Source organism: Capsicum annuum, chromosome 8 (genome assembly GCF_002878395.1).
Source record: "Capsicum annuum cultivar UCD-10X-F1 chromosome 8, UCD10Xv1.1, whole genome shotgun sequence".
Classification (NCBI taxonomy): Eukaryota; Viridiplantae; Streptophyta; class Magnoliopsida; order Solanales; family Solanaceae; genus Capsicum; species Capsicum annuum.
The window spans coordinates 157,452,876-157,467,025 of record NC_061118.1 but is presented as its reverse complement, the minus strand read 5'-3'; the positions used below and the strand labels follow the sequence as shown (position 1 = coordinate 157,467,025).

At 31.4% G+C, this 14,150-nt stretch overlaps 3 protein-coding genes across 3 annotated transcripts; 1 reads left to right on the top strand and 2 right to left on the bottom strand.

Annotated features, from left to right (window-relative positions):
* The first annotated feature begins 688 nt into the window (after positions 1-688).
* Positions 689-1,116, top strand: LOC124886689. The gene is made up of 2 exons (XM_047395590.1): positions 689-829; positions 922-1,116. Exons 1-2 carry the CDS (start codon positions 689-691, stop codon positions 1,114-1,116), a joined length of 336 nt encoding a protein of 111 aa, XP_047251546.1.
* A 950-nt stretch (positions 1,117-2,066) lies between these two features.
* Positions 2,067-5,064, bottom strand: LOC107839781. Its single transcript, XM_047395589.1, has 4 exons — positions 4,377-5,064; positions 3,952-4,292; positions 2,342-2,554; positions 2,067-2,264 (listed from the first exon to the last, which is right to left on the bottom strand). The coding sequence occupies exons 1-4, from the start codon at positions 5,062-5,064 to the stop codon at positions 2,067-2,069; spliced, it is 1,440 nt and encodes a 479-aa protein (XP_047251545.1).
* An 854-nt stretch (positions 5,065-5,918) lies between these two features.
* Positions 5,919-7,944, bottom strand: LOC107879380 (glutathione S-transferase zeta class). The gene is made up of 6 exons (XM_047395588.1): positions 7,815-7,944; positions 7,622-7,715; positions 7,370-7,426; positions 7,026-7,087; positions 6,805-6,864; positions 5,919-6,268 (listed from the first exon to the last, which is right to left on the bottom strand). Exons 1-6 carry the CDS (start codon positions 7,821-7,823, stop codon positions 6,170-6,172), a joined length of 381 nt encoding a protein of 126 aa, XP_047251544.1. The 5' UTR covers positions 7,824-7,944; the 3' UTR covers positions 5,919-6,169.
* Between the last annotated feature and the right edge of the window lie 6,206 nt (positions 7,945-14,150).

Here is a 14,150-nt window from a genome sequence, read left to right as displayed (position 1 = left end):
GTCAAATTGTATTCGTTAAGATGGAATGAAGAAGCGGGCATAAATATTATACTGACTCGGGCTGATATCCAGGCTCTTGGTTGAAATTTATAAAATAAGAGTTGGGTTTGGGTGAAAAAATAAAATAAAATAAAATAAAAAAGAAAGTTGGATTATTGTTAGCCCGAATACTCTTTTTCTATTGAAATTAAATTTAACGATGCTTCCTGATATTCTAAAAAAAATTTTTTTTTAGTTTACAGACATAATTTGTACAGACATCTAACTTAATATTTTGCGACTTTTCTATTAACAAAATACGTATATACACGTATATATAAGAATATAATAAAATACATAAAAATAAGAACATAATAAAAATATATGTACATCTTATAAAAGTATATTTTACGTAATAAAAATATACATATAAGGTCACAATACTATCCCAAAAAATAAACTTAGAAAGAATGTGGATGCGACTATCAAAAGATATATATTTGCGATTTTGATGTCAAAAAATATTTAATTATGTTCAATTAAAATAATTTTATAAATAAAAATAAATTTCCTTTTTATTAAAACTTGTAGAAATAGAAACAGAAATACCAAATCTTATTTTTATTTAATTTTTGAAAATTATTTAGGGCCAAAAAGCATCGAAAAAGTAATTAAAGGAAAAAGGATGAGTCAAAATTGGGTGTCAACAATGTCCAATTCATCGTTTTCATTGTCTTCATCTTCTTCAATTCCAAAAGGAGTATGTTTATGTGAGGTGAAAGCTGAAATTAAGACCTCGTGGACACAACTCAACACTGGTCGGAGATTCTTTTGCTGCAAAAATTTAAAGGTATTCATCTTTTGCTGCTTCATTTGACGAAATGCAATTACTTCGATTAGTGGATGTAATTTTTTAGTTTAATATTTTTTTTAAACCTGTAGGCGAGAGGTGAATGCAATTACTTTGATTGGTATGATGATGAAATGCCTCTTCAAGCAAAGAGGGTGATGTGGAGTTTATTGAAAAAAGTCAAATCATTTGAAGAAGAGAGGAATCGATCAAGAAAATTTAAAGTGATATACGTTGGGGCGATTGTGATTTTGGCTATATGGAATTTCTTCAAGAAATGTTCTTAGATTTTGGCAAATATTGGCTTAGGTTTCTTATATATGGGACTGTTTTGATTTGGCTAATTCTGAAATATATTAGTTGTATTGGGACTGTTTTGCTTTGGCTTTCTTGTTGTAGTAGGATTGTTGTGTATGAAACAATTAAGAAAGAATGAAGATAAGTTGTGAAATGTTACTCTCTTACTATGTTTTGATTTTGCTTTACTGTTGTAATTGGTTTAGTTAGATTACCGTACTCTATTTTTTTAGAGTTCAAATGATTCATTTAAATAATTCAAAGATGTCAAATGTTTAACACAAAAAGAACCACCATTCAATAATTATATAAAGCACAAGAGCACAAGTGCAACTGATCGATATTTTAAACAAAATACCAAAGTAGCCATACAACTAATCACCAACTATACATTATACTAAAAGCACAATTAATTCAAAAACTTCATATTCCTCCTGGTGCACTAGAACTTTCAAGTTGGCTTCTTTTTCGACTGACTCATACTCTGCAATTGAGAAGTTGTGACAGCATTCTTTCCCTTTCACTTCATTCCTCGAGGCTTATAACCAATATCAATATTTGTTTGAGTTGTATCTTTGTAAACACCCGGAGTGACAACGTTTCACCTCTAGTTTCAGGCTGTCTAAAATGAAGTAAAATTAGATTTGTCAAAAGATAATTAAAAATTACATGAATTGAAGTTGTAATGCACACTTACATTGAATGTTTTATTGTCACTCATTTGATCAGTGTAGATACCAGATCCTACTGTCTTAGACCTTTTTTGTCCTACTGATGGTGTTGATGATCCAATGGTCCTTTTTTATCCAAGTTGCTGATCAGATACACTTCCTTTTCCTCTACCTCTGCCAGTGCCTCTTTCAGATCCTTTGTCTTTGCCAGCTCCCCTACTTTTGTCAGTGCCTTTACCTCTACCTCTATTTCTACCTCTTTCAGCTGGCTACACTCTTATAACTACTAAGGATTTAACACACATAAAACTGTTGAAGCTTGATTGCTGGCTGAAACTTTGTGTCATGCTAGAGCTTGGTGGTTGGCTGAAGCTTGGTGGCCTTCTAGAGCTTGGTGGCTGGCTGAAGCTTGGTGGCCTGCTAGATTTTGCTGCCTGGCTAGAGCTTCCAGGTTGTCCCATTCCATCCTAACAATAAAGGATATTAAATATATATTATAAATATCAGAATTTAATTATTGAATTAAAAAATATGAGTGCATTACCTGAGCTTTACAAAGAGTTCTGTTATGACCAATTTGATGAAATTTGGAGCAAGAATTTTTCAGTCCTTTCCTGGATAGCTTCCCATACTTCTTCTTAGGCTCATTCTTCCCTTTTTTTCTATTCTTTCCTGGTCTGCCAGGCATTGGTCTAGGCTGAGGAGGATCAATCACTACACCACTTGTGTTAGGCCACATTTTCATATTAGGTATTGGCTGAAGAAAGTAGTCATAAGCCTTCAAGAATGTATATTTCTTATACTACTCTTCCACATAAAATTCAGGCTCTATGCCTTTATGCTGATAAGCCAATACAGCATGTTGACATGGTATGCCTCTCAATTGCCAGCTTCTACAAGTGCAAGTCCTTGCCCTAATATCAACTATATGCCAATAAAGATCATCTAAAATTTCATACCCAATTTGTCCATTGAACCTAACTGTGCAATTTCAAGCCATATCTTTGTTTTCTTCAAGTACTAGCAAAGCCATAGAAGAGATGTCTGAAATCCAGGTATCAACAAACTTTCTCATTTCAACATTTCTATCCATTATCTTGTGTCTAATATCCTCTAACATACTAATTATAGATTTATGCCTAGCAGCTAAAATCCATGAATTAAAAGTTTCACACATATTATTCTCAACAATGTCACATTTAGAATACTCCCTAAAAGATGTCCTGCACCGTGATTTTTTTTCATAATGTAATAAGCCCTCACAAATATCCTTACCAAGTTGACTGAGTTTGACCATCTCTTCTAAAAACTTCACTTCAAAACTGGATTTAGCACACCTCCAAAATTGTTTTCTTTTTTCTTCTCCTCTCCAGATCTGATGTCAATTGGACCAGATGTGTCTTGCACACCACCTCATTTCATAATCTGGTAGCAACTCAAGTATAATAGGTACAAGACCCTACATCAGTATAAATACAAAATCAAAATACAAAATATATGAACATGGACTGTATAGTAAATAAATAGAAGACATCAAAATTAAAGTTTAAAAAGTAGACTAACCTTTTGCATATGTGACATGACAGTCAGTCCATGTCCAGTGTCTAAGTTCAAATCTTGAATCAAGTGGTTAATGAAGAAACTCCAGCTATGTTTTTTCTCTTGATAAACTACTACCCAGGCTATTGGATACATGTGATTATTTTCACTTCTCCCAACTGCAACTAACAATTCACCCTTGCAAGAACCTTTCAAAAAACAACCATCTAACCCAATAATTTTTCTGCACCCTACCAGCCAACCTCTCTTTAATGCATCAAAGTACAAATAAAAATAAGCAAATAGATTTTTTCCAAGTTGAGACTCTCTATCTATCCTCACCCAACAAGAACTGTCAGGATTAGTATGTTTTATCATGTCAGCATAGTCACATAACCTTGAAAATTCCATCTTCCAATCACCCAAGAATTCTTTAATGATTCTATGCTTTGCCCTGCTACAAACAATTTTTCCCACATACAAACTCAATTTTTTTCTCACCAATTTCTGAATTTCCCACAGTTTTATATAAGATTGTAAAGTTATTTCATCCTTGAACTTACTTGCAATAAACTTAGATGTGCACAATTTGTTTTTGATTGTAGTAGTGCATACATGTACAGGATAGTAGTGCTTGACAACAAAGTCACCAGAATGTTTATCAATACTAGCAAACAACAACCATTTACATTTCTTTTCCTCACACCTAACTCTAACTCTATGTTTCTCATTAGGCTTAAGCTTCAATCTAACTTTGTATTCAACAGCATACTCAGCCACAACTTTTCTAAATTGCTTAGCATTTTCAAATATCATACCAAGCTCAAATATAGCCACAACACAGTCAGGATCAAATCTTACCTTTTTACTTTTCCTTCTTGCTAGTAAATCAACACCCCTGACAGCTTCAGGTTCCAGCCCATCAGCACTGTCATCACTATCAACTTCTGAGCTATCTATATACTACTCATCTCCCACTAATCTTCCACTGTATCTAGCAGCCTTATTCCTTCTAATATCTTCAAATCCCCTATCAACACCTGCTGATCCAAGTTTTATTTCTTCATTTTGGACAGGTTTCTTTTGTTTCACACAGTTTCTCCTTTCATTTCTAAAAGTTCTTAACTCTTCATCTACCTCTGAATCATCATCTTCTGGTATATTAAACTCTTGAGAATCAGCACTACTATCAAGATCTGTTTCAGCCCCTTCTAGATCTGAGAGTTCATCTGCACCAGATTCTATATCTATGTTGTCAGTTTGGGTAAGTTCCTCATGTAACCCTTCAACATTAATATCATGAACTGTTGATATGTTCTCACCCACATTACTATTTTCACCAATCACATTACTACTTTGATCACCTACTGTACCACAAAGAAAACTAGATGGGACCCTATCTTCTACCACTTCTACCTCATCCACAACATGGTTCACATACAAGTCTAAAAAGTCCCCATCTTCTAGGTCTTCAACAAGACTTACCGAAGTCAAGTCATTTTCTACTTCAATAAAGACTTTCTTTTTAGGGTCTTTAAAGTAGAACCCACCAACAGTCATATACCCAAATTCTTTAGTATAATAAAGCAACTCGAATATAGAAAAGTGGGCCTTGTCCATACTTACATATTCCACCTCACTTTCTCCTATGTAGCGTGGACCATATTCTTCATCAGAAACAAACTTGCCACTGTGGTGAAAACGAGTTGTAATAATAATATTAGCCATAAGATCCCTGAAACAAAACCCCAAAAATACCTGACAAGTTATGAATAGTAAAAACCCTAAAAAAATCCTAGCTTTTTTCGGATATTTCCAAACTACCATTACTAACGTAATATACTAACAAAGAACTAATAAACCATTTACAACAACAATACATGACAAAAATGTAACAATATTGACATTTGAACATACCTGAGTGCGATTCAAACACAAAACAGCAACAATTCTTGAGATCCAACTCCAGATTCTTTGCAACCAGTAAAGAAATGTTGAAATCAGTGCCAAACTTGAACTAATCACTCAAAAACACTATGTAACTTTTCATTATACAACAGACGAAGCATAAATTAGTAGTATTAGGAGTGAAATCGCGATTTTAGGGTTACTGATAGATTTGGGGATGGGTATGAGGGATTTGACGTTATAAGGGGGGGGATAAAGTGGAAATTATATTTATGTATTAATTAAAAGAAAAGGTGAGGTGTAAAATATAATTGGTCAAAATTTACATGTAGGCAGCGACTACACACACGCGCTTAACACATTAAAAAAGAAGGCTTTAAAAAGGTGCCACGTCGGACAATTGGGCTCAATTGAAACCTTTTGTGAAGGAGTAAAGGGTTCAATAGGTATCTGTCTTAGTTGAGGTGTCTATACGGGAAAAGTGAAATAGTTAAGGGGCCTGTATATGTATTTGGCCTAGAAAAAATATAAATATATATATAGCCCGAGACTAATAATATAAGCATATAAATGACAAATATATGAACAAAAAACATAATTTTATTTTATAAAGTGAAATATCAATTGTTTAGTGTTTGTCTCTTCAGAAAGTCTCACTGACACGGAAAAGTATATCTTAAAAATTAGAACCTATACTGCAGATAGGAACAATATCATTTTCACTGTCTGAACTTCTGTATCTCCTGATCATTCATGACTGAAGTGGTACACATATATACTTTTATCGATCACAAAGTAGTTTACACAAGGAAAAAAGGCATAACTAGAAACACATGTTTCAAGAATCCAAGGATTTGCACACTACTTCCTTTGATCTGACATGAAAGAACCAGACACTATCCTCATCCTTGGCGTAGTTCCTTGCTCAGATTGTTGCGTCAGGCTGCTTTTCTGGCATAGCATCTTGCAAAGCAGGTAACTCTTGGTAAGCCTCAAATACCCTTAACAAAGTGGGGAATTCATTCTGCACATTGCATTGACAACTTTTAGGCAGAGAACATTAGTTAAAGAGAAGAGATGCATGTGTAGATCAGCAAGACTGCATCTAATGATCATTAACATTCGACCGATGTCTAGTGCAAATCAAGTGATGTCTAGGGGAATGACTAAAAGAAGGAACAGATTTAAAGAACAGTACAAAAGCAATGGATATGGCAAGACACTAATTCACACTATGGTAAACTATCAGGGACAACTGATTATGGTTACACTTTTATCTGATCAAAAAAGCTAGTTTTACGAGACAGCTGATCTCTACTGCAAGATGAGGAAAAAATCAACATATTTTTGGTTTACGATATCAGCATCAGGCACTAATTATCCAAGTCTGATACAAAACACAGAAGAAGATTTTACATAAATCAAGAAAGGTGTGTGTTAGTTTCCCTTCATTAGGAATACAAAATCTTTAATGCACCATGTTCTTTTAAATATCAAAAGCGCGTAGAAACAAGCCGACTTTCATGCACGGAGTACTGGGAATGTATATAAAGGCACTACCATGTCAATTTCAAATCTCTTGATCGCTCCATGGATCTGAGGTGCCAGAAACAAGTCGGCCTGCAAGCGGCAAGACAAGTTAACATCTGAATGAGGATTATATATGGGAACATATAAACAAAAGATGTCCATCTTTTCAGTCTGTTAAGAGGAATTGCAGTTCGAGTATATATAGTGCTGTTCGAGTATAGATAAGCTGCAATATACAAAAAGAAACAAACCATGTAAACTTCATCTCCAGTAGCATATTTTCCATCATAATCTTTTAGTAGCTTTTCAAGTGCTGCAAAAAGCATATGCTGTTTTAAAAGAAAATCGCTAGACCAACTGAATTGATTAAATCTTTCTTCTAACAACTCTTAATATTACATCCAAAATCAGTTTATGCAGAGGTAATATCAAATTATGAGATGAAAATACTGATTGAAAGCAGAATTTGTGGGACAGAAATTAAGTTATTTCCTTTGTACCTGATAGTTAATTGCTCTTCTCTGAATCCTTTGAATTTCTTTTTAACTTTCCTCAAATAGCAATCTTTCAGAAAACTTTTAACACCCAAACTAACCAGGCTTGGTATGTTCTCCTTCGAGCAAGTTAACAGCTTTATACTCATAGTCCAATCCTGTAACAAGGAAACACGAATCACTTATCACCTCAGACAAAATATTTCATACGATTGAAGTTCAAAGCGCTGTCATTTTTGTTTATTTCGATGTGGATAGACATGCAAAAATTTTAAAAAGCTTGGCAGATGTTAAATAGCGGTGTCCAAATAAGGTACCCCGTGGAATTTTTAAATCAAAAGAAAAGAGAAAACCTTTCAAATTGAGAGCTATGCGAACACGAAATGCACATGAGCTCAACCAAGATGAGTAGAGCTGCAACTTCTCCCCATAGATACCTCTCCCTGCCTAAGGTTACATGAAACAAATAAGTGAACCATTAATTAACACCAAATACAGATTAAAAATTCGATTGTCTTCTCCAGCATAATTAGTCTAAGTACTCACCATCATCATCAATATAATGTTGTTGGCCAAAATAGTTCCGGGGCTTTAGAAAGGATCAACAAGGACAAATATATATGATGCTACCTAGGTAGTAACATATATACTCCCTCCGTCCCAAATTAAAATGACACATTGATTAAGAAAAATAATTAATAACATAACTAGTTTAGCGTAGTGCCCCTATTAAATAATGTTTATATTTTAATTTGAAGAAAAAGTAATTAATGCAAAGGGTAAACATGAAGCAAAAAATTTTTATCTATTTTTGATTAATGGAAAAAAACAAGTAAAATGGGAAATCAAATTAGGGAATTTAGGACGGAGGGATATCTAACAAACTGCTAAAGTCTTACTAAATGTACCAACTTCACCAATTCTGCTCGTAGAAATGGCACTAATTAGTAGCTGATATTTAGGGCAGGTTTAAAACGTATCTAGTTAACTACTTGCATAGATTTGAAGTTCGAACTACAATATTTGAGCTCCATTATAACACGTCTAAATTAAAGTTCGAACTACAAAAATCGAGTTAATTGCTGATCAGGGATTTCTTTCATCTTTGCAAATGAATTCGACAAATTATTTGAATTGAATAACTCACGAGGATATATATAATTACATTGTTGTACATAAGAACTTAAATTTGCATAACAATATTGGTTCCATTTGTGACACTTTCTTCGTATATGACTGATTTTAATTTCATTTTTTGAAACAACCACCATCGGTAAGAGGTATATCCATTAGATTTCTTCACAAAATCATGCGAATAAGAAGTCAAGCAGTGCAGCAAAATAAAAGAGTAGCGCGATTATTGCTAAACAGTGGCCGAATAGCTTAATAAAACACTTTTACTTGTCCCATTTTGATATCCCCTCAACTTCAAACCTTTCAAAAAATGTGGGTTCATTTTGATCCACCTCACATGGCATAACACCACGTTATATTCATGTAACAGAATTGGCGCTAATAGGCTCATTATATAATCACCACAAATATTATATAATGAACATTTTTTATTATTAGGCTTTTATAATAATAGGGAAGTTGCATTTGTTCCATCACAAGAACCCAGCGTACATTTTTTGTCATTATTAGGCTTCTATACTAGCCTGTGTTTGGAGTAACAGAGAAAATCTATAAACAGAAGGAATACTACACATCACTAATTAATAAAAGTAGTTTGGGAAAATAGTCATGTAAATTATTATTTTCTTAATGAGCGTGTTAAGTTCAAGTACGACAAGTAAAAATAGACGAATAGAGTAATAAATTATACTATTGACATGTTGATCTATGTGGATGAAACTGGCTCACAAGTCAACACGAAAAGTCATTTTAGCTTTTGCACGTTAGTGTCTTGTTAATTTACAGGTGAACATCTTGTCATTACAAAAGCAGCAAGTATATAGCGAGTTCATCCCAAATTAAGTTATTTTGAATTGCTTAGATCTCTTATATTTTTAATTGTTGAGTGAAAATTACTTCGGAGCAATCTTGTCCACGATAAACTTGACGAATTATTCAAGAGTACTAGCAAAATCAAATTTGTATTACTTTATTTCAACTTCATTGAGTGTCACATGTTTACATCAAATTAATACTGTAATTTAGTCATAGTCGCTAGTCGGAAATTAAAGTCGGAATACAAGTTATGTGATTATAGTTGATTGACGAATATGTATATTACTGAGATGTAAAACTCAGGTACTTGTAAATTTTTTTTACCCTAACTTTGGCTGGCTGAGTGAGACTGTTATCTCTACTATGTTGTAATATATGAAAAGGACAAAAAGAAAATAGTATACAAAAAGATTCTTCAAATGGACGTTTGATGCTCCTACGAGTGGACTTATTATATTGTTTGATGTTGAGTTTGGCTGAGGAATGAGTGACTAAGTTTAATCTTTGAGAGAAATGTCACAATCCATTTGTTCACATCACATTAATTTGGGTAGATTTACGTTAATAAATAATAATTTCCAACGCACCTTTATTTTCCTCCATCATTTTCTGTATAGTTATATGCACAATTCCAAGAAATTAAGGATCATAAAACTTTGTGTCTTTTAGCAACTAATTGTAAGAATATCTTCAGGTCATGCAACGGCCACGTCATTGGTTTTTATGATTTTATTTGGTTACTTTCACAATTTGAAAATTAGTAGTTTTTAGAAGAAAGAAATAAATCAGAGAAGCAATAACCTTTGCCTATTTGTATCGGTTGGAGAGATGTGGGGGGTGACAAATGAGTGAGTTGGCTGAATTTGAGTGGGTCATTAACTGAGTTAATAAATGGATGAATTATTTACACGTCCAAAAATTACTAGAGTCTGAAATAGGCTAAAATACATGTACAACCCTCCCCTCTCTCCCACACTAATTCATAGTACTAAGTTGAGAAAATTGAAGAAAAGGTGTCTTTTTAAGTCTTGAATGAAGGATTGTTGACATTAATCAATTTAAAGGGTCAAACATAATTAAAAAAACTTGATTAGGTTAACTGTGGACTTGATTAATATTTTTTAAACTTTTTAATCTTTTCAAAATACAAATTAACCCACACCCACAAAACTCCCCTCCCTTTGCAAATCAATCTCTCTCTCTTCTCTCTTTCTCTCGATAGTTTCTCTCTTTAACTTCTCCCAACCAACAACATTTCAAATTTCTCCCTTCAATCTTGTGCAACTTCAACCACTGGCAACAAATAGTTTTGAGTTCTTGTCCGTCCCTTTTTGACTTTCAACCGTCAGTCGACGTGACAACATTCTCCGGCGACAACAACTTCGAATTTTTCATCGTTTCTTTCGATTTTCACAAGTAAAAAATTTGGGCTTCTAAGTTATGACGAAAATGCGGAACTTGATTTGTTGGTGTTTGTTATTTTTTTATGTTTTTTTTATTTTTTTTAATGTTTGTTATTTTTTGGTTGAATTTCTCATCCACTGCTGTTTTTTAATAATGGATAAAACATGTAACGTGAACCCCAGATGAGTATTTGGTGCAACATATATGACTAATCTGTTGCACAAATTAGTAATTTGTTGTAACATATATGACTAATATGTTGCGCAGATTAGTAATATGTTGCAACATATATGACTAATCTGTTGCAACATATATGACTAATTTGTTGCAACAAATGAGTAATCTGTTGCAATATATATGACTAATCTGTTATAACATATATGACTAATTTGTTGCAACATATATGACTAATTTGTTACAACAAATGAGTAATCTATTGCAACATATATGACTAATCTGTTGCAACAGATTACCCATCTGTTGGATTCGTTTTATAGTGTTGTAATATGAATCTAATAGATGGGGCATCTGTTGCAACAGATTAGTCATATATTGCAACAGATTACTCACTTGTTGCAATAGATGACTCATATGTTAGATTCATGTTGCAAATTCCATCCATTGTTGTAGCAGTAGCAGATACACCAAATAAGAAATTCAACAAAAAATATAATTTTACTTGCAAAATAAGCTATGAAGTAATGTCCAAGTGATATACGAACAAAATTTGACCTAAAAAATTTTAAAAAAAATTCAATAGGGGCACAACGATTAAGTAAAATACATGAAAAGTTACATGAAACAGGTAAAGAAGATAAAAATAATATACCATACATCAAATGCAAAACGATCAAGGGGACAAACGTTTGAGTTCTCCTTAAAACGCTTAAGTTCCCTAATATTTTAATTGTTTTCTAATAGTTGACCCATCTGTTACAACTGATTTTCTATCTGTTGGATAATTTCCAACAGATGAATCATCTAATGCAACATGCTAGTCATCTGTTGATTCAAATTAAGCAATTATTAGTAATAACTAAATTGATTTAGCTAAAATTAAAGACGTCTCTACGACAATGGGACAAACATTTGTGTTCTCCTAAAAATATTTGAGTTCCCTAGTATTTTAATTATTTTTCAACAGATAATCTATTTGTTGCAACAAGTTAGTCATCTATTGCAACAGATGTTTATAACAGGTTAGTCATTTGTTTATTCAAATTAAGCAATTATTAATAATAACTAAATTAATTTAATTAAAATTAAAGACAAGTCTTTAATCAAGACCTTAGACAAGGGGACAAATGTTTGAGTTCTTCTAAAAACATTTGAGTTTTCGTATTTTAAATTGCTTTTCAACCTCGGAACCAAAATGAGTCACGGAATTAAAAAAGTGACCAAAATAGGCCACTTATTTAAAAAGTTACCAAAATAGGCTAAACGTAATAATTTATTACGTTTTCTACTTTTTTTAACGATCAACTAACGGAGTTGACTTTTACAAAAACGTAAGAATTTCTTATGTTTTATAAAAAAAAAATATAAAACATAAGAATTTCTTACGTTTTACACGATGACTGAAAAAAATACAATGAATTGTCAAATCAATTAAAAAGGTACTAAAAAAAAGAGTTGTTCAACGTAACAAAAAGTTACGTTATCACTTCTATTTTTCCTCTTTTTACATATGATAATTATGAATTTTTTTATTATTTAAATTTATTTATATTTTACATGTAGTTCAAATAATTTATTTTTTCTAATAAATTTTTATGTTTTACATAAAAAAATAAAATAAAATAAGAAGTATCAATTACCTCATTAACTTAACAATTTTCTTATATTTATTCTATATTAAAAAATAATCACTTCTATCCTTAATTATCCGATTTCTCTTTAAAAAAATTATACTTTTGCGTTTTTCTCTATTTCAAAATAGTGAAATGTTGAATTATCGTCGATCAAATATACTTCTATATACAAGAATTATATTTTTTTAGGAGTGTTCCTAAAAAAATATATTTTCTTATATTAATTTAGGAGTGTTCCTAAATTAAATTGTGATTTTTTACTCCATTAATTATAATATGAAACGTATTTGTGCATGCGAGTCTCCTCAATATCCTAATCGAAAACTACGATGAATCACTATCCGAAAAAATTAATTTCATATTTTTAACACACCAAAAAAATATAATTCTTGTATATAGTAGCATATTTGATCGACGATAATTCAACATTTCACTATTTTGGAGTAGAGAAAAACTCAAAAGTATAACTTTTTTTAGAGAAAAATCGGATAATTAAGGATAGAAGTGATTATTTTTTTATATAGAATAAACATAAGAAAATTGTTAAGTTAATGAGGTAATTGATACTTCTATTTTTTAAATTGTTTATGTAAAACATAAAAATTTATTACATAGAGGAAAAAATAAATTATTTGAACTACATGTAAAATATAAATAAATTTAACTAATAAAAATTCATAATTATCATATGTAAAAAGAGGAAAAAGTAGAAATAATGAGACATTTGTGGAAAAAAGAATTGTGAGTGGGGGACCACTGCTATAAAAATGTTAAGAATGTAACTTTTTGTTATGTTGAACAACTCATTTTTTAATATCTTTTTAATTGATCTGATAATTCACTGCATTTTTTTCTTTGGTCATTGTATAACACGTAAGAAATTCTTACGTTTTATATTTTTTTATAAAACGTAAGAATTTCTTATGTTTTACAAAACAAAATGTAAAACGTAAGAAATTCTTACGTTTTTGTAAAAGTCAACTCCGTTAGTTGATCGGTAAAAAAAATAGAAAATGTAATAAATTATTATGTTTAGCCCATTTTGATAACTTTTTAAATAGGTGACCTATTTTAGTCACTTTTTAAATTTTGTGGCTCATTTTGGTTCTGAGTTCACATATATCTTGTCTATTTAATAATTTCCAATAGATGAGTCATATGTTGCAACAATTTAGTCATCTGTTGCAACAAATGTCTATATTTGTTGGATAAATTTCAATAGATGAGTTAGTTATTGCAACAGGTTAGTCATCTGTTGCAACAGATGTCTATATATGTCTGGTCATTTTCAACAAATGTCTTTAACTGTTTGGTTTTTTCCAACGGATTACTCATCTATTACAACATGCTAATTGAAATCGTAATTGAACTTATCAATTCATCTTTAATTTTAGTTAAATCAATGTTGTTATTACTAATAATGTCTTAATTTGAATCATTTCAAATAAAATTGGTCAATTAACACTTTACTCAAGACGAATACACTTAGATGATCGTGTAATTACTATGAGATTAATTGAAATCATAATTAAATTATCAATTCATCTTTAATTTTAGTTAAATCAATTTAGTTATTACTAATAATTACTTAATTTTAATTGTTTCAAATCAAATTGGTCAATTGATCATTCTACTTAAGACGAAACACTTAGTTGATCATGTAATTACTAAAAAAATATTTGAAATTGTAAGCGAACTTACTAATTCATCTTTAATT